This window comes from Hyaena hyaena, unplaced genomic scaffold, assembly GCF_003009895.1.
Source record: "Hyaena hyaena isolate Hyena2069 unplaced genomic scaffold, ASM300989v1 scaffold_36, whole genome shotgun sequence".
In the NCBI taxonomy this organism is placed as follows: Eukaryota; Metazoa; Chordata; class Mammalia; order Carnivora; family Hyaenidae; genus Hyaena; species Hyaena hyaena.
In genome coordinates this window covers 434,492-458,400 of record NW_024080668.1, presented here as the reverse complement: position 1 = coordinate 458,400, position 23,909 = coordinate 434,492, and the positions used below count along the sequence as shown (strand labels likewise).

Sequence of the window (23,909 nt, the reverse complement as noted above, 5' to 3'; positions counted from 1 at the left end):
CTTCAGGAATGTAAAGGCTGGTCAAAGTAATCATTCATTCAAGCTACTGAGCATCCGCCACGTGCAAGGCATCGTGCTAGGGTGGAGGGAATATGGTGGAGAATAGGACAGCTGTGGCCCCTGTCTGATAAAGTTTGCATTCTAGCCAGAAAAATCCAACAGGAAACAATTCTTTACATAATGATTTCTACCTAGGCAAAAGGTTTTCAAATCATGTAACAGAGGCGCGTAGGTGGTTTAGCTGGTTGGGCATCCAGCTCTTGGTTTCAGCTCAGGTCATGATCTCATGGTTCAACTCATCAGATCAAGCCCCACATTAGGCTCCCTGCTAACAGGTTAGAGCCTTCTTGGGATTCTCTCTTTTCCTCTCTATGTCCCTGGCCCTGCTCACGCAAATGTTCTGTCCCAAAATAAGTAATGTTTTTTTTTTTTTTTTAGAATAAATAACAGAGTGGCTCAGTCGGTTAAGCATCCAACTCCCAGTTTCAGCTAGATCATGATCTCAGGTTCGTGGGTTCAGGCCCTGTGTAAGGCTCTGCGCTGTCAGTGCAAATTCTCTCCCTCCCTGTCTCTGTGCCCCTCCCCTGCTTATGTGCACTCTCTCTCAAAATAAATAAACATTAAAAAAAGTTTAGGGGCACCTGGGTGGCTCAGTCGGTTGAACATCTGACTTCGGCTCAGGTCGTGATCTCATAGCCCGTGGGTTCAAGCCCCGCATCAGGCTCTGTGCTGACAGCTAGGAGCCTGGAGCCTGCTTCAAAATTCTGTGTCTCCTTCTTTCTTTCCACATCCCCTATATATATACTCTGTCTTACTCTCTCTCAAAAATAAACAAACATTTTTTTAAAATAAATAAGAAAATAAGTAAAATAAAATCATCTAACAGAGGACCTGACCCAGTATAAATAAACTACTTACTGGAACAAGGAAAGCCAAAGTCTTGCCAGACCCTGTCTTGGCAGCTCCGAGAACATCTTTCCCTTGCAAAGCCAGTCCAATGGTCTGCTTCTGTATTTCAGTTACCAAGCGGTACTGGGCTTCTTGCAAACCTGCACGCGGAGGGGAGGAAAGTGATATTGTAGAAAATCCCCACAAAACAGCCATATGGCCTGAACTGTGCCCCGTAAAACTCCTACAATGACGCCTAATACCTAGTACCTCTGACTATGGCTGTATTCAGAAACAGGCCCTTTCAAGTGATGATTAAGTTCAAATGAGCCCTGATGTGACGTGACTGGTGTCCTCCCAATAAGGGGAAATTTGGACACAAAAGAGACACCAATAGTGTGACTGTCCAGAGGGACAACTGCATGAAGATGCACGAGAGAGCCATCACCCATAAGCCCAGGAGGAAGTCCTGAACAAGCCCTTCCACACCGGCTCTCAGAGGAAACTAAGCCTGCCGGCACCTCCAGCCTCCAGAACTGTGAGAGTTAATTTCCACTGTTTAAGCCCTTCGGTCTGTGAGATTTTGTTCTGGCGGCCCTGACACACTAATATAAAAGATGTCACTTTTGTTTTCTTGTTCATTTTAAGTAACATAATTAAATCTTATTTTAATTTCTGAGAGGCTATTACATCTTGTTTTTTCACTACTGTTCTTTAAGCAGTCCAGAAAGGCGATGAGAATGACAAATCAGCAAAACTCAAATGAATTCATAGTTTCCTGGTGTTAAAGGTTCAAGACATCAAAATTATTTGCCAAATGCTATCTTTCATGTTAAACGCTCAAAATACTTTTCTATTTATAAAAAACATAAAGAAATCCAACAACATGTCCCAAGATCACCGTCCACCTACCTTTTAATGTTTTTTTGGACAAGGGGAAATCTGAAAATCTTGTAATTTCATTTACATTTATCTGAAAAAAGCACAAGGAAATTGTTAGGCTAAGATAAAATAACATACTGTATAATTCATTTGTCTTACAACAAAACCATTTTTTGCCTACATTTTGCTGCCCAGCTAGTTCTTGGTACTACAGGACTGAATTCAATAATCACTACTAATTAAACACCTTTGTGAGGCACCTCAGTCGGTTGAGCGGCCGACTTCGGCTCAGGTCATGATCTCACAGTTCATGGGTTTAAGCCCCACGTCGGGCTCTGTTCTAACAGCTCAGAGCCTGGAGCCTGCTTCAGATTCTGTGTCTTCCTCTCTCTCTGACCCTCCCCTTCTCACACCCTGTCTCTTTCTCAAGAATAAATAAAGATTAAAAAAATTTAAACAGTAAAAAATAAAAAAATAAAAACCTTCATTTCTTCTAGAAGGAAATAGGCCATAAGAAAGTTGTCATGAATCAAAAATATAAGGTTGTAACAATTTAAATTGGCTTTAAAAAAAAAAACACCTCATTCATTCAAAACACACACACAGCATCACCAGCATCCTCCTTCACCTCTAAGAACATGGTAAGTCATCAGCACATCAATTTTAGGAAGAAGCTTTACCTTCAGTCCACCCTTCAAGGAATAGCAGTTTAAGAAATAAGGGGCAAAGTGACTCTAAGCCACAGAGCACAAGGAGAGTATTTCTATTTACACACTTTGGAGAAAAGATTGAAGTTAATCGGAGAAATTTATCTTGTTAGCACAAACCCTTTCAAGTTTTAACCATAAGTCGGTGGCATGCAAAATCCAACCAGACAATTCCTCATTCAGGGGTATAGTAAAGGAGGGAGCATTTTCTAACAATAACCAGAGGAAATGTCTCTGTCGCTTTGAAGCCACAATAAGTAACATTTTGCCCTTTAACTTTACATTATCTAAATGTTCATTACTGATGTTCTTCATTAGCATAAACCCAATTTTCTGAATTTCATTTTGGTTACTCAGGAGAATTATTTTATTACAGATGCTGAAAGCAGGAACTCCTGTTCAGATCTGGGAATACGCTGCCAAATTATTCATGACTCACAAAAGGGAAGAGTTGATTTGTAAGGTTCATTTATTTAAATTATACTCCAGGCAGTAAGGAGATAACCGCTTATATTTCATTTTACAGTCTACATATCTTCTCCAAGATTCTTAAAGTAGCCCAGACCGGGCTAGTCTCTGTTCTCACATGCCGCAAACCCAAGTATTAAAACATTGCCTTAATCCCTACAAATCATTTCAGAGAACAGTGAAGAGGAATAATCAGTACATTCACATTATGAGAGAGAAAAGTTCATTACAGTGTCTTGTCCCATCAAGGAATCTTAATTAGGAGGTAAATATCCCAAACACAACATTATAATTAGGTGAAGTCAGCGTGTGCACTGTGGAACGCTCGGCTAAAAGGCTGTTTCCACAAAGAACAGAAGGCCTACAGGCAGCACACTGTTCGTCCTCCACCTGACACACAGCCGGGCATGTGGGCCACTCCAAGCAAATGCTGCACATCTCTCTCTAGTCTGTCAACCCCCTAACTGGAAAGTCTGGAAGAATGAAACTGTTCCAGCACTTTATCACCCATTAGAAGGTAAACCTATAGGACGCTGTCTCAGAAAAAAAGTCAAAGAAACAGAAGGAAATTTGTCCTCCGCTCATGAACTAGAACAGGAGTCAGACGATGGCCCGATCCACCTGCTGCTTGTTCTTGCGAACAGTTTTCTGGAGCACAGCTACACCCACTCATTTACAGGCTATCTGTGCCGTTGTGTGCTGGGAGCCGCATCGGCCTCTCTGGATGGCAGTCACAGCAAGGAAATGGCAGTGTTTGCACAGCTCCTGCCATGAGAAATGAAAACTGGTATCTCCTGCTACTACTGGCTCGTGTTGTGCTGGTATTGACCAGGCCTCACAATATTCCATTATCAGACCCATATTCTGAACACAGATACCTCATAAGGAAAAGCATATTCCTGCCTTTGCAAGAGAGATTTTAGATGAAAGCTCTGTGGATGATTGTCAAAAGGCTCTTCCTAAGGGCCTTGCAGATCCAAGACTTAGAGGGTTAAGAACACAAGAGTTACAATTGAGCCTGGCCCCGAGACAAAGAGCCTAATTTAGAGTTAAGGTACAGATAAGGGCAGAACTTAAGTTAATACTTACACCTTCTCCTAATTGGTGATGGATGGCAGTCCCTTCCCCAAGGCCTACTTTCTGCAAACACCCTCCCTTACAGGTGGCTGGGATGAGGGTAGATAAGAGGAGCTAAAACATTTCCCACAAACAAAAGGCTGACACATTTAGGGCCTCCATGGTGTTCACACATTCAGCATCAAATAGGTTTCCACAAACAACTTATTAACCAACTCAGATACATTCATTTGAGAGCCAGACAGAATGACTCTTAGCCCATCTATACACTTAACCTATGACCTAACCTCAGCGTTATTAACTTAGAACAAACATGTATCCTGTCTTTTACTAAGAATACCCTAATTCTCTAGTTATAAGATTTACTTAACCTCACTATAATTGCAATAGTTCTGCAAGAATATTTCTGTAAAACCTGCTTCTGTACACTTTCCAAAGCATCTTATCACAAAGAGTTACGCATTGTAAAAATTCCTTTTTCTGATGTCATGTTATCATTTAACCTATAAATAAAGACACCAAAACCGATGGGACAGAGATGCCTGCCTGGTGATCAGAAAGAATCTCGGGGCTCTCTCTCTCTCTCTCTCTCGCCGACACCATCCATCCTTCAGGGACCCCTGGACCTGTCGGAGCCGGCGCGGCCTCCGGCAGTTGTGACACAGATCATACGGCCCACAAAGCCTAATATGGACTATCTGGCCCTTTACAGAAAAGGGTTGCCAACTCTGTTCTAGAAAATTCTCAGTTACAATCCAAGGAATACTTAGGAGCCACAGAGTTGGCTATGGTTCCTAACAAAACAACACTTTCCTTCCCTTCAGCTCTTTCTTTTCCTAAATCCTCCTGTCCTCCCATGTTCGCACGCCCTGTGAAATGTGTACCTCACCCGAAATCAGAGGTCAATGTTTCAGTGACAGTGCTTGTCCCAGGCTTCCCATCACAGGCGGGCAAGCTGGAGGCGGCGGCGGAAAGCAGGGTGGATACCACGCAACTACCTCCTCTACTTCCTCTGACTCTCTTCTCACTGCTCATGTTTCTCACAAAGGCAAATAATGCTTCCACATCCTCCAAGCAGGAGAAGAAAGTGTAAGAACATCCTGGAACGCTCCACCCACTGCAGTCATGACAGGAAACGCGACCAGCCTCAAGCTACACCAAATTCTGACTAAGGGGAAAAATTAGATTAGAACGCAGGGTTCCGGGGCACCTGGGTGGCTCAGTCAGTTAAGTGTCCGACTTAGGCTCAGGTCATGATCTCGCGGTTCGTGGGTTCGAGGCCTGCATCAGGTTCTGTGCTGGCATCTCAGAGCCTGGAGCCTGTTTCAGATTCCATGTCTCCCTCTCTCTCTGCCCCTCCCCTGCTCATGCTCTGTCTCTGTCTCAAAAATAATAAAAAAACTATTTAAAAATTTTAGAAAAAAAAGAACGTAGGGTTCCTATACAGCACTAACTGATTCAAATAAAGTCTAAAAGAATCCCAGGTGCAGTGATGGAGTCATTCAGCAGTAGTCAGAACAGGCAATCTGAAACAAAGAGCTCCAACGTTTCTCAACAAGCTACAATCCCCCACTCTTACTCAGAACCCCCAACACACACCCCTATGGGTGGCCTTAGGGATAAGCCACTCAGCTCTGACTGCCCAGCAGTGGTGGTTCCTCCAGATCTACCATGGACAGCACCACGCTTCCCCAGCAGCAGGACAACCAGAGACCCGCTCCTCAGGACAGAAGATCCCCTTACTGGGCAACTGGATGTGGCTCCAGCACATCCCATCGACAGAGGCTTTCTTAGACTGTACTGTAGCCTGAGATTCTTCCCTATGGCTCCTCCTTCCATCCTCTCTCCTTTCCCGATTTCTGTTCCTTCTCTTTCACCTGCACAGATATTTCCCCCCAATAAATCTCCAATTCACTTAATTCCACTTTGGGATCTGCCTGTCAGAAGATCTAAGACCTACGTTATACCAACCATCTCCGACCTGCTCTCAGCCTCTACAGGCTTTACGGCTTGGGTACACTCTCTAATTGCCCCCAGAGACTCCCCACTGCTTCCAGATTAAAGTCCCTAAACATGGCCTCTGTATGAATTTCCTACAGTTGCTGAAAGAAATTACCATCAACAGTGGCTTAAACCAACATGAATTTATTAACTTATAACTGTGAAAGTAAGAAGTCCAAAATGGGTCTCACTCGGCTAGAATTACACTGTATGGCTGGGCTCCGTTCCTTCTGGGGACTATAGGAAGGAATCCATATCCTTGCTTTTTCCAGCTTCTACAGACTGCCCACTTCCCTGGACTGGCTTACCAGCCAGCAGCCCACTTTCTCATCTTCCTCATTTCACAGCATCCCACACTGGCTCTTCGGCCTCCCTCCTCCACATTTCAGGATCCCTGGGTCATCACACTGGGCCCACATGGATAATCCATATACCCCTATTTTAAGGTCAGCTGATTAGCAACCTTAATTACTCCCTGCCATGTAACTTATTCACAGGTTTCGGAACTAGGCTACAGACATCTTTAAAAGGCCATTATTCTTACTACAGTCTCCAAAACCATTGACAATCCACCACTGACCCTCTTCTCCTAAAGCCAGCTCGGGAACACATACCACACGTCAAGGAGAATCTCCTCAGAGAACATCACAGATTTTCATATCTTTTTGTATAACTTTGTGTTGCTCCCTGGACCCACAATGCTCTTGCCCATCTTTTCTATCTGGAGAACACATCATCCCTGAACTGCTCCACTCATGACCACCACAAACTGCTGGACAGTCTGTGCCCTACACAGAGGCATGTAGGGGCAGCTGCGTGGCTCAAATCGGTAAGTGTCAGAGCCTTGTTCTCAGCTCAAGTCTTGATCTCAGGATTGTGAGTTCAGACCCCACATTGGGCTCTGCACTCAGCATGAAGCCTACATAAAAAATAAAAAGGCACGTAAGGCTGAGGTATAGCGGCTGAAATCCAGCTCACACTCACCTCCAGAAGCCAGACCTGAGGCTGCAACCAGGAGGAGGAAGGGCAGCACGCCCAGAGTAAGTATATTCTTCTGGTCACCTCGTCAGAAATGGCAGGGACAGAATAAATCAACCTCTGTCCCGTAATTACACCCCTGACTCCACAGCACTGTACATATTATTACAACACTTATAAAAATCTATCAGGTCTCTGCCTCCCCAGGGACACAGACATTTTGGACCCAGGCCTCAACAAGTGCCGTGTTACAAAATGTCTCTGAATCAGATTGTCCAGTATTTTCCCAGAGAGGCTACGGAGCAGCACCCTTGTATTGTAAACATGCTGTAATAAAAATTTTATGCACAAATGCTATCCTCTGAGGAACCTTGTAGAGAGGACTCTGAACTTGGTTACCTGGACAGTAACAACCTGTATGCTGTATTCTAGTACTGCCAGCCCTGGCATTCGATTTCACAGTGCATTTCTTTCATGACAAAATCTTAAGAAAATGTTTCTAAGAGTAAAAACAGTAATTAAACACGGCAATACTTAGAGGAAAAATCTCCTTCGATTTAGTGAAAAGATTAGAATTTAAACATTCATGCAGTGCAACACAGTAAAGAGTTGTGATTTGGAATTCTGGCAACAGTCCTAGACTAACCTGAGTCAGAAGCTTCTCACTCTGAGTTACTCAACCTTGCAGAAATTATTTAATCTTGCTCTTCCTTAAAGCTTCTTACCCGTATAATGAAAACAGTCTAAAGATGTCTATTGTGACGATACGGCAAGACAACATGGAAAAGGCTTCATAAATGTTAATAATTGTAATTAAAAGACCAAGAAGAATAGACCTGTGTTACCAACTAGAATAAAGTGATGTGGAAAAGGTCCTCGTGCCCCAAACAAACTAAACTCTGAGCACCTATTCCAGGACAAGCATTGTGCTACCAGTGTCTGGGAAGCACAAAGGTGAGTGTACCCCTGGTTTCTGGCCTTGAAGTTCATGGTCTAATGGGAGACTTAATGTAGAGGTTAAAGAAGCCAATCATCCCAGTCTGATGATAAATGCTGTAGCAAAAGTGTATACAAAATGCTACAGACAGCAGCCCGAACTCTACCTGGGGAGGCTGGGAAGAAAAGTTTCAATCCTGAAGGACTGGCAGGTGTTCCAAGAGTGAAAGAACGGGGGTGCTCACTGCAAACGGCGCAAACATCAAGTACCAGGACAAGAAGCATCAGGGAGCATGGCCAATTCACAGAACTACAAGTTGTTCTTTCTCGTATGCCTATCACAGATTACCTTGTATGAGCCTTACTACACTCAGTGATCTCTGCTGAATGAAAGAAACTGAAACACAAGAATATTAAGAAACTGGCTAGTCAATACCCAAACTGAGATTTAAACCAGGTCTGCCTGACCACAAATAACTTACACTTCCACTAGAGAAGGATATGTTGACACATTAGAGTATTTGACCATCTTCCTGAAAGTAATTGTGAGTCAAGGAAGGGTTTTTTTTATCAATAGGATGACTGGATTTTCATCTTGGGAAGAATCATTCTGTCAGCAATATGGATGACAGAGTATAGAGGGGGATAAGGCTTAAGGGCCAAAGCCCCATTAGCCACCAATTTTCCTAACTGAAGTTTTGCAGGAACACAACTATACCCATCTGTTTAACTATTTCCCTGGAAGCTTCTGCGTTACAATGGCAGGGTTGAGTGGTTCTGCCCTTCTGACGTGGAGAACTGAAACCATTTACTATCCGGTCCTTTACAGAAAAAGCTTGCTAATCCCTATTATAAATTAACAGCTACTGTAGTAATCCAGAAAGGAGATGATGGGGCCTGAACTAAGACAGAGCAGGGAAGACAGAGTAACAGTTTAAAAAATTAAAGAGGCTGAGGAGACTATCAGTGTGACTGACTGGATGTAAGAGTGGAGAGAAGGAAGTGTCTAGGATTACTCGTAGGTTTCTAGCTGTAGAAACAGTCTGCTTACACGGTGGGGCTAGGATGTGATGGGCTAAATAACAGCCCCCAACTATGTCCACAGGCTAACCTCCAGGACTGTGAATACTACCTTAGATGGTGAAAGTGATTTTGCACTGGTCACTATTGAAGATCTTGAGATAGGCAATTATCCTCAATTATCTGAGTGGGCCCTATATGCAATCAGAAGTATCCTTATTTAAAAAGGGAAGAAGTACAGGGCACCTGGGTGGCTCAGTTGGTTGAGCATCTGACTTCTGATCTTGGCTCAGTCATGAGCCAGGGTCATGGGATCAAGCCCAAGTTGGGCTCTGTGCTGAGTGTGGAATCTGCTCAAGATTCTCTCTCCCTCCCTCTGTCCCTCTCCCCTGCTCTCATGCATGCTCATGTGTGCTCTCCTTCTCTCTCAAATAAAATGAAAACAAAAACGCCTAGGTGGCTCAGTTGGTTTAGCATCCCTCTCTCTCTCCTCTCTCTCTGTCCCTCCTATGCTCACAATTGCTCTTTCTCTCCATCAGAATATTTTTAAAATAATAATAAAATGAAATGAAAATAAAAAAAATAAGGGGTGCTTGGGTGGCTCAGTGGGTTAAGCATCTAATTCTTGATTTCAACTCAGGTCATGATCTCATTTCATAAGACTGAGTCCCACCAGGACAGCATGTGAAGCCTGCCTGGGATTCTCTCTCTTCCTCTCTTTCTGTCCCTCCTCCGCTCTCTCCCTTTCTCTCTCAAGATAAATAAACTATAAATAAACAAACAAACAAATAAATAAATAAATGTTAGAAGTAGATTTGACACAGGACAGAAGGCAAGGTTTCCAAGGCACAGACTAGAGTGATGTAACCACAAGCCAAGGAATACAAACAGCCATCAGAAGCTATAAGCAAGAAGTGGGATTTTCTAGGTATGTATGAGTGGCTCAGTTGGTTGGGTGTCCAACTTTGGTTCAGGTCATATCTCGCGGTTCATGGGTTCGAGCCCCGTGTCAGGCTGTGTGCTGAAGCTGAAAGCCTGGAGCCTGCTTCGGATTCTGTGTCTCCCTCTCTCTCTGCCCCACGCCCCCCTCTCTGAAATAAGTAAACATTTAAAAAAAAAAAAAAAAAAAAAAGTGGGATTTTCCCTGAAAGCCTCCAGAGGGAGTATGGTCCTGCTGATACCTTGATTTCAGGCCAGTGATATGGATTTCAGACTTCTGGCTTCCAGAACTACGAGAGAATAATTTGTTACAGTGGCAAATAGGGAACTAATATACAGGCCTGTGAATTTAGAAATAAAAGATAATGGGCTCAGTTTTGCGCTTGTGTATTTAAGGGATCCTAGGACACTTAGGTAAAAAGTAAAAACATCCAGCACAATCAGAAAAAAAGAATACGAACTCAGAAGAGCTGTGGATGGACTAGAAGGAGTCACTAGTCCACAGGAATAACCCTTGGGGTTACACCAGGGAAGAGGATCAAGAAGGGCTTAGACTATATACACCCTAAGCAATTCTAGTTAGATCAAGACTCTGCAATGCCATCTAACAGTAGTTTACGGTGGTTTCTCAAAGTGCTCTGCATTTAGCAAAAGTAGTGATAATTTAACAGTTAATATATTTATATGTATCAGGTATCCTGCAGAACACTTTACATTCTTATTAACCCTTCACAACTTATAACACAGATATTACTGTGCCCTTTAATTTTTTATGCTCACTTTTTGAGACAGAGACCAAGCACAAGCTAGAACTCATGAGCTGTAGGATCATGACCTGAGCCGAAGTCGGTGGCTGAACGACTGAGCGCCCCCCCCTCCCCGTGCCCCATTACCATGCCTTTTAAAGACAAGAAAGGGGTAGCTGACAGAGTAACCCAAGTCATTCATCTGGTCATCAAAAGCCAGGATGGTCACTTACCTTACCCTAAAGATAAAGTTTATCTATCTCATCTAACCTCGGACCCAAGGGTCGTTACACCAGCATGACGCTTGATGACTATAATTCCAGAAAGGTCCCCATATTAAATCCCTGATTATACCTCACTAGGAGGGGGCAATCACTGAGAGGGTGAGTGAGGCGGGTGAAGGCCGACAAAATGATTTAGAGGGGAGAAAAGGGTTACTGACAGTGGGGGGGGGGGGGCCGAGAGGACAGGAGGTCTACACGGTAACTCCAGCGATATTCATCTGCCGGAAACAGACCCGGACTCCGATTTTCCCTAAGCCAAGTCTTGGACGGGGTCACGAACCTAGGAGAGAAATCGAGACGCGCGCAGGAGGGAAGACAAGGAAGGCGATGATGCTGCGGGATGCAGGCCCGGCCCCACGAATAAAAGGAAGAGCTCTGAAATTGGAAAGACCCGGGTCTAGGTTCCAACCCCACCCCCCGACTAACACGTGAGCTTGAAACACGTTCCTCATCATGGCACCCGAGGGCTCAGTCGGCTGAGCGGCTGCCTTCGGCTCAGGTCATGAGCTCAGGGTTCCTGGTCCGTGGGTTCGAGCCCCGCGTCAGGCTCTGTACGGGCAGCTCAGGCCCTGGAGCCTGCTTCAGATTCTGTCTCGCTCCCTCTCTGTGCCCCTCCCCCGCTCACGCTCTGTGTCTCTCTTTCTCTCTCAAAAATAAACATTAAACAATTGTTTTAGTAAAAATGTTTTTAAAAACTTAAAACAGGTTCCTTAGCTTCTCAGTGCCTCAATGTTCTCATCTGCACAACGGGAATAAGACGCATACCTCAGCTCAAGGCAAATAATGGACATTATCAGGGACTGGTTAGCGGCTCCAAACGTAGGTGTCACGATTACCGCCAGCGTGGTTGGTATTACTCTGAGTATTACCGAAACCGCTTCACCGATACCCCCGTACTCTGAAGAGCATTCCCATCACTTCACCTGGAACGGCGTGGCGCGCACGAGAGCGGCCTGGGCGGTCCAGCGGACCCCGGGGGGCCGCCTCCGGGCCCCTCTCGCCCCCTCCCTTCTGCAGCCCGGCGGACTGACGGCGCGCCCCGGGACGGGTCGCCCGGCGCCGCAGGGACCCCCGGGCCCGCGGCCCGCCCACCCCGCGCCCCCGCCCCACCTTCTCGTAGCTCTGCATGAGGCGGCTGATACTCTCGCGCTCCACCTGCCACTCGGGCTTCTTCAGCTGCTTCCTCAACTGCTTCTTTTGGCTCTGCTTGTGGCTGTGTTTCTTCTTCCAACGGTTGAAGCTCCGCACTGGGTCGGGCCGGCCTTCGGGCCCCCGACAGTCGGCAGTTTTGCCCATCTCGGCGGCCGACACAGCCCAGACCGCCCCCAGACACGAGCTACCTCAGGCCAGGCAGAGGCTCGGCTCTGGGAGGACGCGGAACCAGCGTGGGGAGAGAGGGAGACGGCGCGTGCGCGAAGCCAGAGCCCGCCCCCGAGCTTTTGAAACCGGGGCACGCGCTGTGGACTGCAAGGAAAAAGTGGGCGGTGATTGGCGGCTTGGATTCCGCAGGGCGGAGCGATCTGAGGAAGGGGGCGTGGCTAGTGGCGCAAGAGCGCGCCGGCTCTTTAAATGGACGCATGCGCACGCGGTGCTGTTACTATGGTGACGTCACACGCTTAACACCTTTTGGCTGTTCCTACGCGCTTGCCCCGGGTTTACCTTGGCAAAGCGTGCGAGAGCGTGCGCGTAGGCACGCACACACACGCACACGCGCACAATCTGAGTTACAGTAGGGATCCCTGTTTTGCGTATTTCGGTCCAGGGAGCTGAAAGATTTGCCCAAAAATCAAATATTCCGTGCAAGGTACTTCCCTAGAATAAAAAATCATTATTCTATATTCTACTGTCCCGCTAGGTTTTCCCTTTTTTTCCGGCCTCTCAGACTCGGTTACTGCTGCTGCAGCGAACGGAAGCACAGCCGAACTGAATTTGCCTTAAAAAGCTGCTATGAAGACAAAATGAAAACTAAAAGAACTGAAAGAAAAGATATGTGCAAGTTGGCCATTTAAGTGAATTGCCCCCTTCAATGAATTGGGGTTTTTTGATACATTTACGTAGAGTGCCCATAGGTATACACTGGATAGTGGTGGAGGCAAAGCTGTAGCAGGGAAAACAGAAATTCGGTTCAAAGCTCACATGTAGAGTGTTTGGGCCTTCAAATTAGTTTTTAAACCCACGTAGCCTCATGACTACCCCAGACACATGCCCATTCTCCAGACAAAAAGTGGTTGAGGAAGGGGGAGCCGTGAACCTGGAGAATCTCCTCTCCCCACCCAGGGTCACTAGATATGGTGGAGGGTAAAAGCTCTGTAAAGAGAGGCTATTTAAAAATATACACGCATCCACAAAATTAATAGTGAGGAAATAAATTTAAATATAGATGTTTTCAAAGAATTTCTTTGGAGCCTAAGTGTCCATCAACAGATGAATGGATCAAGAAGATGTGGTTTATCTATACCATGGAATACTACATGGCAATGAGAAAGAATGAAATCTGGCCTGTGTAGCAACATGGATGGACCTTGAGGGTGTTATGCTGAGTGAAATAAGTCAGGCAGAGAAGGACAAATACCATATGTTTGCACGTATAGGAGGATTAGGAGGAACTTGACGGAGGACCAAGGGGGAGAAGAAGGGGGGAAATGGTGGGGGAAAGGGAGAGAGGCAAACCATGAGAGACTCTTGAATGCTGACAAAAACTGAGGACTGATGGATGTGGGGGGGTGGGGGGGATGGGCATGGAGGAGGGCACTTTGGGGATGAGCACTGAGTGTTATGTGGAAACTAGTTTGACAATAAACTATTTGTAAAAAAAATAAATAAATAAAAATAAATAAATAAAAAAAAGAATTTCTTTGGTATTCTAACCTTTATCTAGATAATTTATCTCTAAAAATATCAATAATTTATAAAAGAGCATTGCTTACTGCCTCTAAGTGAGTATGAGTGATAGGATGGCCTCAAATGGACTTTCATATCATATATTTTATAATGATTTCAAAATTAATATTTCAGAGCAGCTGAGTGTCTCAGTTGAGCATCACACTCTTGGTTTCAGCTCAGGTCACAATCTCGTGGTTTGCGGGTTCAAGCCCTGCATTAGGCTCTGCGCTGACCATGCAGAGCATACTTGGCCTTCTGTCTCTCTCCTTCTCTCTCTGCCCCTCTCCTAATCATGCTCTCTCTCTCTCTCTCTCTCAGAAGAATTAAACTTTTAAAAACTTAAGTTATTAAAAATGAAATTAATATTTCAAAACCCTTCCATGTTTCAACTAACTAAAAAGTAGATTTTTAGTTCCTGGATGGAATTAAAAGTTCAAAAGTATAGAAAAAAGATTTTTGGTATATTTTTTACATTAGGTTTGAGAAATGTATATAAGGGGTATGGAATGATCGAGAATTACCTTTGATGAACTTCCTATCAAAATCTAATATTTTTTTCATTCAAAATTGTGGCACTGTCATATCTCTGACTTTTAACTATACTATCATACTACTACTACTACTACTACTACTACTACTGCTCCTCCTATTATTGGAAACACACTTAAGTTCCCTAGAAATCAATCTATGAACAAGAAGATACCTTTTTCTTTTGAGGAGATACCATTCTCAACTTGACATAACATCTTCACCTTAAAACTATCACATTTCAAACTTAAGTCAGGTTACATGTTTTTTCACAGTGTTTTACACTGCTGTCAGAAGCTTTTGGGGCATCCACTTTGAGTTCGGTCTTCAGTACACCCCTTCTTGATCTTACTTTGGCCAGCGTGCTAACATGTCATGAGAGGAGGAGAGCATCACCCCAAGTCGCAGAGATGCCTTCCCCTCACATTATTTTGGATCCTGTTCTGTGTTTATAAGTTGTCTACCAAATATGCAGATCTCATCTTTTTTCAGTTATGTCATTGCTGAAACAATACCTGTGTTTGTATACAAAAATATCAGACTTTAGAAAGCCACAAATCTCATAATTGTTAATTGTTCTCCCTGGGGCTTATGGAGATCGTACCTAAAATTATCAAGCAACATTTAGCATATCTTACCTTAGTCAAATGATTTCACTCAGTGCATCTATGATAGTGTACTTATTTGGTTTTATTTTTTACCCTTTCTTTATTGTAATTGAGAGATAGAGAGCACAAATGGGCAGAGCGGCAGAGGGAGAAAGAAAGACCATCCTAAGCAAGCTCCATGCTCAGCGCAAAGCCCGACAGGCTCCACGCAGGACTCAATCCCATGACCTTGGTTGGGATCATGTCCTATGCTGAACTCAAGAATTGAAAGCTCAACCGGCTGAACCACCAGCTGACCCTACATTTTACAAGTTAAATATAGTCTTCATTCTACCTCACCACTAGTTACATATGTAATACTTTTCAAATCAGATTTCAATTCTGAAAACTTAATAGTTGCTGATATTACTTTTCATTTTCTTCTGCTTCTAAGAATATCTGATAAATGTCATTTTTTGCACCCATTTGCACTTTAAACTTGATTTTTTTCATTCATTGACAGTTTATTTTTCAAAAAATACAGAATCTTGGGGCACCTGAGTGGCTCAGTCAGTTAAGGTCTGACTTCGGCTCAGGTCATGATCTCATGGTTCGTGGGTTCAAGCCCCATGCTGGGCTCTATGCTGACAGCTCAGAGCCTGGAGCCTGTTTCAGATTCTCTATCTCCCTCTCTCTCTGACCCTCCCCTGCTCATGCTGTCTGTCTGTCTGTCTCTCTCTCTCTCTCTCAGAAATAAATAAAACATTTAAAAAAAATTTTTTTAAATGCAGAATCACTCAAGGTACAATAAAATCCAGTAATTTTTCACTGTTTGAGTTTATGTAAAAAAAATTTACAAAACTTCCACTTGTGCTCTTTTGTTTTTTTTAATTTAGATTTCTTGCTTGTGATAGATAATTTCCAGCAAAAATGACCTCTTCTTTAATATTCAGGTTACACAACCATATACCTGATTTAGGGGGAAATACATGTGATACAAATGTACATTCAATTTTTTTCTCTTCCAGTTTTTATTTAAAATTCATCTATCATGATTGACACTTGTACAAGTCAATTCCCATCCTCTTTCAGTTCTACATTCTCTGCAATCACTATCTTTTTTCCCAACATTCCCTATATTTTCTCCAAAAATATATATTCAATTCAAATAATATTATTTCATTTCCCTCTATGGTAACTTCTTCCTTTTTGTTTTCTTATTCCATTAATTTTTAAAATCATTTTTCTGATATCTACTAAAATTATATAATAGCTTTGTATTTAATCTCAGATCCTGTAAAACTTTGAAAGAATACATATAAAAAACTGCTGAAATTTTAACAGTGGTTATTTTTGCCTAATGACATGCTATAAAAAGAAGGAAAGAAGTGCTCTTATATAATTAATGAATAATTACCTAGAAATTGCTAAATTATTGTGATATGATATGTACTTTTGGAACCTTGCTGGTCTTGACTGAAGACTCAGAGGGATTTTTTTTCTTTCTTTTTCTTTTTTGTTTTAACAAATCTGATCTATTTACTAAGTTATATTTTAGAGTTAAATATTATGGGTTGATGGGGCTCAGGGCAGGCTGCCCCTGTGGTAGGGTCCCCTCCTGAAGGAGAGAGAAAAAAGAGAGAGAAAACTTCAGGTGACCTGGGTATGTGCCCATGTGACAGCATCCCTCATGACCTTGTACACTGAGACTACTTAATCAGACTGCACGTTCTGTGTGTTATCATATATGGGAGACAAAGAAATAGAAAATGTATTTTTAAACTATGCCATGTGACATTTGGTGCTCAATTCTTTGGGTACGAACCCAACTGAGCAGTGCCAGCACTAATAAAGTTGCTTCCCGGAAATTAAAAAGTTTCAGTGTCATAACTGTCTATGTGAGAATCCTGCTATACTTCCAAACATGCCACTTTAGCACATTAATTATTTTAAATTAAAAGTACTTAAGAAACAGCCATTATACGAACACTCTGACTGTCCTTTGAGTTCCTGAAAGCTGGAAATAAATCTCCCACGTGAAAGATACCCTCCTTGTACCAGGGGGAGAGGAGACAGATATCCCCATCACCAGAGACAGGGGATTCAAAGCTAAGAAGGCTGTGTAAATAAAACTTTTTACTTCTTTACTAATTTAGTAACACAAGCCAGATATCTTGTCAATTCTTCACAAATGTATTGCTTCTTTCTATCTAAAAGATATAAAAGCTGCCTACTTTGGTCACTTCTTCCAGTCCCATATTTTCATAAACTTTCATATGTGAGAATTAAACTTGTTTTTCTCTGTTAATCTGTCTTATGTCAATTTGATTACTAGATCAGCCCAAGAACCTAGAGTGGAAAAGGAAAATTTTTTGTCTCTACAGGGTCCATTTTCCCCCCAGGCACACAAAAGACCTCTTCAGAATTGTTCTGTGTTTCTCTGCTCTCCACACTGTACCTGCCTCTCTACATTGTTACCGAAATTAAATGCTGTTTCATTTCAAAGAGTACTGCAAGATCTGAATACCTTGACATCAAGAAGCTAAAACGTGATTCATCCAAGTGATCTTGTCATGCAAAAACAGCAAATAATTTTTGATAAATCAATTCAGCTATTTGTTGACTTTTTTATTGGAAAAAATTAATATAACAAGGCATATGTCTACTCAAATAAAAAAAAAAAACTCCTCTTCGTTTCTTTCTGCCTATCACTATATTCAGTCTGAAGTCATTCTTAGAATATAATCAGTACCTTGATGAAATTTTAAAGATTACAGCTTTGGTTAGTTTGATCTTCGACTCATACCCCCCAGAACTTGGCGGGGCCAGCACGCAGCTCTTTAATCCCAGAGGGTAACCTCTCTGAAATTGTCAAAACCAACTAAAGTGTACTTCCCTAATTGGGTAGTTCGCATCAACTAGAAAGGCCGGAGGCTCTAGCCTCCCACCACTGCTGTGGTGCTAACCCCTGCAAGGAGTCACAAATCTGTTAGTTTATCTATGCAGACAGGTGTTCATTCATTTATCTGCATAGATAAAAAAACCTATCTGGTTTTTTGTAGGTGTCTATAGTATGCTGGACATTGTTAAGCCTGAAGAATACAAAAATAATAAGAAATTGTCCTTGCCTCAAGGAGTTCATAATCTAGTATAATAGTCTCTAAAGTTAGCTTCCTGAGAATCGCATCAGGGGTGTTTTTTAAAATGGCACTTTCTCAGCATGACCCAAAAATATTCTGATTCTGCAAATATAAAACAGAGATGAGCCAATTCTGATGCAATCAGCCAGATCAACTGGTCTTCAGATTGCCTTTTGGGAACCTATGGTCTAATAGATTATAATTAATCATAACAGTTGAACCTGATTACAATTTATTGTATAATTTGAATCAGTTGCAGTTTAATGCCACTAAAATTATACCATAATAAAACTATGAAAGATTAACATATAAAAGGAAAATAGTAATGAATAAAGTCTTCATATGCCCTTGATTCACATTTGAGCCATAGATAATGCTAATAAGCCTAACAAAACCATCTCTACTCACCAATGTTATCAATAAAAATTACTGTGGGTCTCACACATAAGGATTCATTTAAAGAGGTCTACCAGTAAAAATAGCTCAAAACTCATACCCTCATCATTTGTCTGAGAGAAACTAAACTATCACTATTTCCACTTGAGGAATTGTAACTTCCAGATTGTTCTTTTCAGTTGATCATAGCCAGCAGGGGGCAGTCTAGGATCGTATATTAGCTTTCCCTTGGGGTTAGACGGAATTCAGCCTGGGTTTTTATAGCCACCAACTAGTTAGTTTCCTAGTCAGTTTATCTGCCTTACAATATTAAGCTGTAAGGACATGGTTTACAATTAGTACTCCTCACATTCTCCTGCAATACTTTTGGATTATTTCTTCCACCACTTTTTTCCACTTAACAGTAATCAGTAACATTTATTGAGCATCTACTAAGTCCTAGGCATTGCTAGATTCATCATATACATCATCTCTAAGCCTTATACAACCCATTTTTTAGGTGAGAAAACTGGAAGCTAGGAAAGATTCAATGATATGTCCACGTTTCATATCCCAGTTTGTGGCACTGCAAGACATTGATAATTTCCATCTATTTATTATTTTTAATATTTTTATTTATTTCTAGGAGAGAGAGACAGCGTGAGCAGGGGAGGGTCAGAGAGAGAGGGAGATACAGACTCTGAAATAGGCTCCAGGCTCTGAGCTGGCTGTCAGCACAGAGCCCGACGCAGGGCTCGAACCCACGAACCGCGAGATCATGACCTAAGTGAAAGTTGGACGCTTAACCGACTAAGCCACCCAGGCGCCCCAATTTCCATCTATTTAATCACTGAACACCCTCCCTCTAGTCCATTCTAAGAAAAACTAGGATCTTTAAAAATGATAGTTTATCTTCAACTGGGGTCAATCTTTTTTATTTCTAACATAAGACTGAGTTTGGTTACTTAAGATAATCTTAAATCTAATTGTCCACTACTTATGGACTATTTCCATATATTTCTACATCTTTATCAGGAGATTGCCAGTTCAGCTCTGACATGTAACTAGCTTGGATGTTGCCACTCCCATTCTTACAACACACACACACACACTGAACAAACCTAAAATTGATTACTTTTCTTGGCCCCATCAGAAAACCAAGTTTGCAGGGCAAACCACCACCCTGAAATCTGGAGAAACAAGCAAATCCCGAGAATCACAGCTCCTCCACCAGAGGAGACTGGGGAATCTTTAGGGTCAGAAGGTAAGCGAGAGCTCAAAACACAAAACAAAGCAAAACCCCAGAATGATGGGGAGTATCAAACAGATACAGGAACCAACTGAAAGTGTTACAAATAGCCAAAGCCGGGAAATTCTGAGCAACAAAATATAGTAGTGAATAGTATCCCAACGTGTAAAATAAATATCCAGGAATCCAATTTTATATAAATAAGTAATTAAATAAATACATACATACATATGTAAATGGGGGAGAATAGACAAATGCCCCATGCAGAAGGATTTTAAATAATGTATATAGATGCCTACCATTAAGGAATGTGGCATAACTCCCCACTTTATTAATCTGGGTTGTGCATAGTGACTTTCATCCAAGGAGTACAGTAGGGAAGGAAGAGAAAAGAGAACTTCACAGTGAACAAACCCTGATAAACACTACCCCAGCCAGGTGTTCAAGATTAAGAGGAACAGGGCTAAGTCATATTGATACTAAGTACCCTTGATATGATGTGATGAGAATAACAATTTATCCCTATGCTCTTTCTTCTAAAATGCATTGTCTCAGTCCAGTCATGAAGAAAACCTCAGTAAAATCTCAACTGAGGAAAAGTTTAGAAAATATTTGATCAGTACTCCTCAAAACTGTCAAGGTTATCAAAAAAAATAAGGAAAATCTGAGACACTGTTACAGCCAAGAGGAACTTAAAAAGACATGACAACTAATTGCAATGTGGTATCCTAGTTAGGGTCCTGCAACAGAAAAGGAACATTAGACATACACTGAGGAAATTCGAATAAAGTATGGGCTTTAGTTAATAAGGCATATAATATTAATTGTGACAACAGGGAAAACTGAGTGTGGGCATATAGGAACCCTCTGTCCTATCTTTACAATAATTCTGTTAATCTAAAACTGTCCTGAAATTAAAACTTTATTTTATTTTAAAGTTTATTTATTTATTTTGAGAGAGAAACAAAGGGAGAGAGCAAGCGGGGGAAGGGCAGAGAGAGAAAGAGAGAGAGAGGGAGAGAGAGAATCCCAAGCAGGCTCCATGCTGTCCACGCAGAACCCAACTTGGAACTCGATCCCACAGATTGTGAGATCATGACCTGAGCTGGTTAAGAGTCAGATGCTTAACCAACTGAGCCACCCAGGTTGCTTTAAAAGAAAATCTACAAACTTTTAAAATAAGAGCTTTCAGCAGGCTTATGGTACACAAGATGAATACATACAATAGAAAAAAATGCTCTTTATAATAAAACAAACCTTGTAAGGTAAGCACCAATGAGGTGTACAGGGGGGTGACTGATAAAGTGGGCTCCAAAGCTGGACTGAGCAGGGGTCAGTGCCTGCTATTTACCAGTCAGGCTTTAGTAGCTGCTGGCCTTGTTACTCAGACATATTAGCTTGGCTCCAACCCTAAATGTTCATGTTCATTCTGAGGCAGTTCTTTTTAAAGGCATCATTAGTTACACTGATCTTGGGAAGATTATCTTACCTATTTTTTTTTTTAACTATTTATAGAGAGAGATGGGGGGGTGGATGAGAGAGAGAGAGAGAGAGAGAGAGAGAGAATCTTAAGCAGGCTCCATGTCTAGTGCAGAACCTGATGTGGGGCTTGAACCCACAACTGTGAAATCGTGACCTGAGCTGAAGTCAAGAGTCCGACACTCAACCAACTCACCCAGGTACTGCTCATCTTCCATCCCTAGATATTTTCATCTCTTGTTTCATAAATTTGAAAAAGCTCTTTTGAGCCATTAGGTTCTTATGTACCATAAGCCTGCAGAAAGCTCTTATTCAAAAAGGTGGTAGATTTTCTTGGAAGCTCTTATATGTAGCTATCAAAAATTATGTCTTTTCCTTTATAAACAACCCTATGTCCTTTTCTTCTCTGCCTGCCTTCTTTCTTGATTTCCTTATTACATTAGCCAAAACTTCCAGGGTAAGAACAGCAAACGTTCTTGCTAACATTACAATTGACTAATTAAATTGAAAGATTATACTATGGAATGAACAGACTTTTGAAGATTGCCCAGGGCCACAATATAAAATACTTATTTCCATGTAAGTATATTCACCTTTATAAACACTTGATTTATGGGGCACCTGGGTGACTTAGTTAAGATTCCAACTTTTTTTTTTTCTAACTCATTCTGATTTTTTTTTTTTTTACAAATAGTTTTTTCCAACTTTGGCTCAGGTCATGATCTCACAGTCTGTGGGTTCGAGCCCCACGTCGGGCTCTGTGCTGACAGCTCAGCGCCTGGAGCCTGTTTCAGATTCTGTGTCTCCTTCTCTCTCTGCCCCTCCCCCAGTCACTCTGTCTCTGTCCCTCAAAATAAAATAAAGACATAAAAATTAAAAAAATAAAAATAAACACTTTATTTACTAATGAACTTTTGGAGCATAATCCCTTGGTAAATTAAGGATATCATCTTTAGTAAATTGGTAATATACATAAATGTCACTGTGGAACTTTCTGGTGCTAGAATTAGTACCAGATTTAGCAACTAAATGGATGTAAACTCATAATAATTTAATACTCCTACATTTAAGTTCCTACCTTATGAAATGAAATACATAAATATCCAATCATACCTTCATGAAATGTTAAAATATTTGGAGTAATGTATACTTAGAATAGAAAAGAAAGCCTTCCCACTAGGTAATTTAGACAGATACACTATTCTCAAAAAAAAAAAATAACAAAATAAATAAATTGGAAGCATTTCTTGCTTCGTCATCAATATATTTGTATAGTGTTCCTGCTAGACCATTTCGCTGATAAAGACTCCCTCAGCACAAACAGATTATTCATGGTAGAAACAAGCCATTTTATTTTTTTGGAAGCCACCCTCTGCCCTCCTGATCTGGGAACAGAAAACTACTGCAAAATTCTATCAGAAACAACAGTGTGGAATGAAACATCCTCAGTAGATAAATAAATTGGAGATGCAAGAGTTAATGTTATATGTGACATTCTCTTTGTACTTCATATTGTGGTCAAATTAAATCTTGCATTTAACTTCTTAAAATCATTAGCAACTCTTGTAGCCACTGGGTGACTCAGTCGGTTGAGTGTCTGACTTTGGCTCAGGTCATGATCTCAGGGTTTGTGAGTTCGGCCCTAGTCAGCTCTCTGCTGTCAGTGTGAGGCCCACTTTGGACCCTCCATTCCCCTCTCTCTCTCTCTGCACCTCCCATGCTCACTCTCTCTCAAAAATAAATAAACATCCAAATAAAATAAAATAACATCATTAGCAACTCTGCAGTCATCAAGGAAAACAATACAATAGCAAAAGAGGAAATGGCTTTTGAGGCATTTGTTTTTTAAATATATAGGTATTTACTACTAGAGGCCATTATATAGCTCTGCATATTTTATTATTAACAAGGGATGTGGGGGCGCCTGGGTGGCTTAGTCGGTTAAGCGTCCGACTTTCGCTTAGGTCATGATCTCGCGGTTCGTGGGTTCGAGCCCCGCGTCGGGCTCTGTGCTGACTGCCAGCTCAGAGCCTGGAGCCTGTTTCAGTCTGTGACTCCCTCTCTCTCTGACCCTCCCCTGCTCACGCTGTCTCTCTCTCTCTCTCTCTCTCTCTCTCTCTCTCCTAGAAATAAATAAAACATTAAAAAAAAATTACATTTAAAAAAAAAAAAAACAAGGGATGTGGCACATGCCTATAAACATTCCTGTGAGAGTTTCCAGACATCTTATTCATACTATTTACCACTTGGGTGTTTACGGTGCTCTCTGACATTAAGCACAAGGATCAAAATATCCTCGGGGTATTTATGTAATGGTTTATAATTTCATAGAGTTTCCATTTTCTGCCTCTTTGATTTTGTGCAGTATGCTGCCCTGTGTTCCTCTACCCAAATCTGAACCACCACCTAAAACACACTGCAAATGATTCTTCCATCAAGCTTACCGCAACGTCCCCCGCACTGAATTCCTATGCTCAATCACTATTTGTTTAATAAATGGATGAGTTACCTTGACAATCACTTGGCATCTTTATAAGGCCTTACGTACAATGTCCATTTTCTTTCCTTACGGCCCTCATTCTTTCCAGACATTATTCTAAGCTTATTGGCCCAGTCTTTGTCTTGTATTTCTTAGTGTCTCTCAATAGGAAACAGAGTAAGCACTCAATAAATTTGTTCATTAAAGATTTCTTAAGATTTCATCATATAGCAGTTATTTATTCAAGGTAAAGGAATAGTAAT

The 23,909-nt window shown here is 41.8% G+C and overlaps 1 protein-coding gene across 1 annotated transcript in view; it reads right to left on the bottom strand.

The window, feature by feature from the left end:
* Positions 1–12,299, bottom strand: part of DDX10 (DEAD-box helicase 10) — a 294,804-nt gene extending 282,505 nt beyond the window's left edge. Inside the window, exons 1-3 of the mRNA XM_039229231.1 lie at positions 12,037–12,299; positions 1,801–1,861; positions 919–1,049 (exon numbers count right to left, since the gene is read on the bottom strand). Coding sequence (XP_039085162.1) covers positions 919–1,049; positions 1,801–1,861; positions 12,037–12,222 — 378 coding nt within the window. The 5' untranslated portion in view covers positions 12,223–12,299. The remainder of the gene's footprint in view (positions 1–918; positions 1,050–1,800; positions 1,862–12,036) is intronic.
* Positions 12,300–23,909: the final 11,610 nt, after the last annotated feature.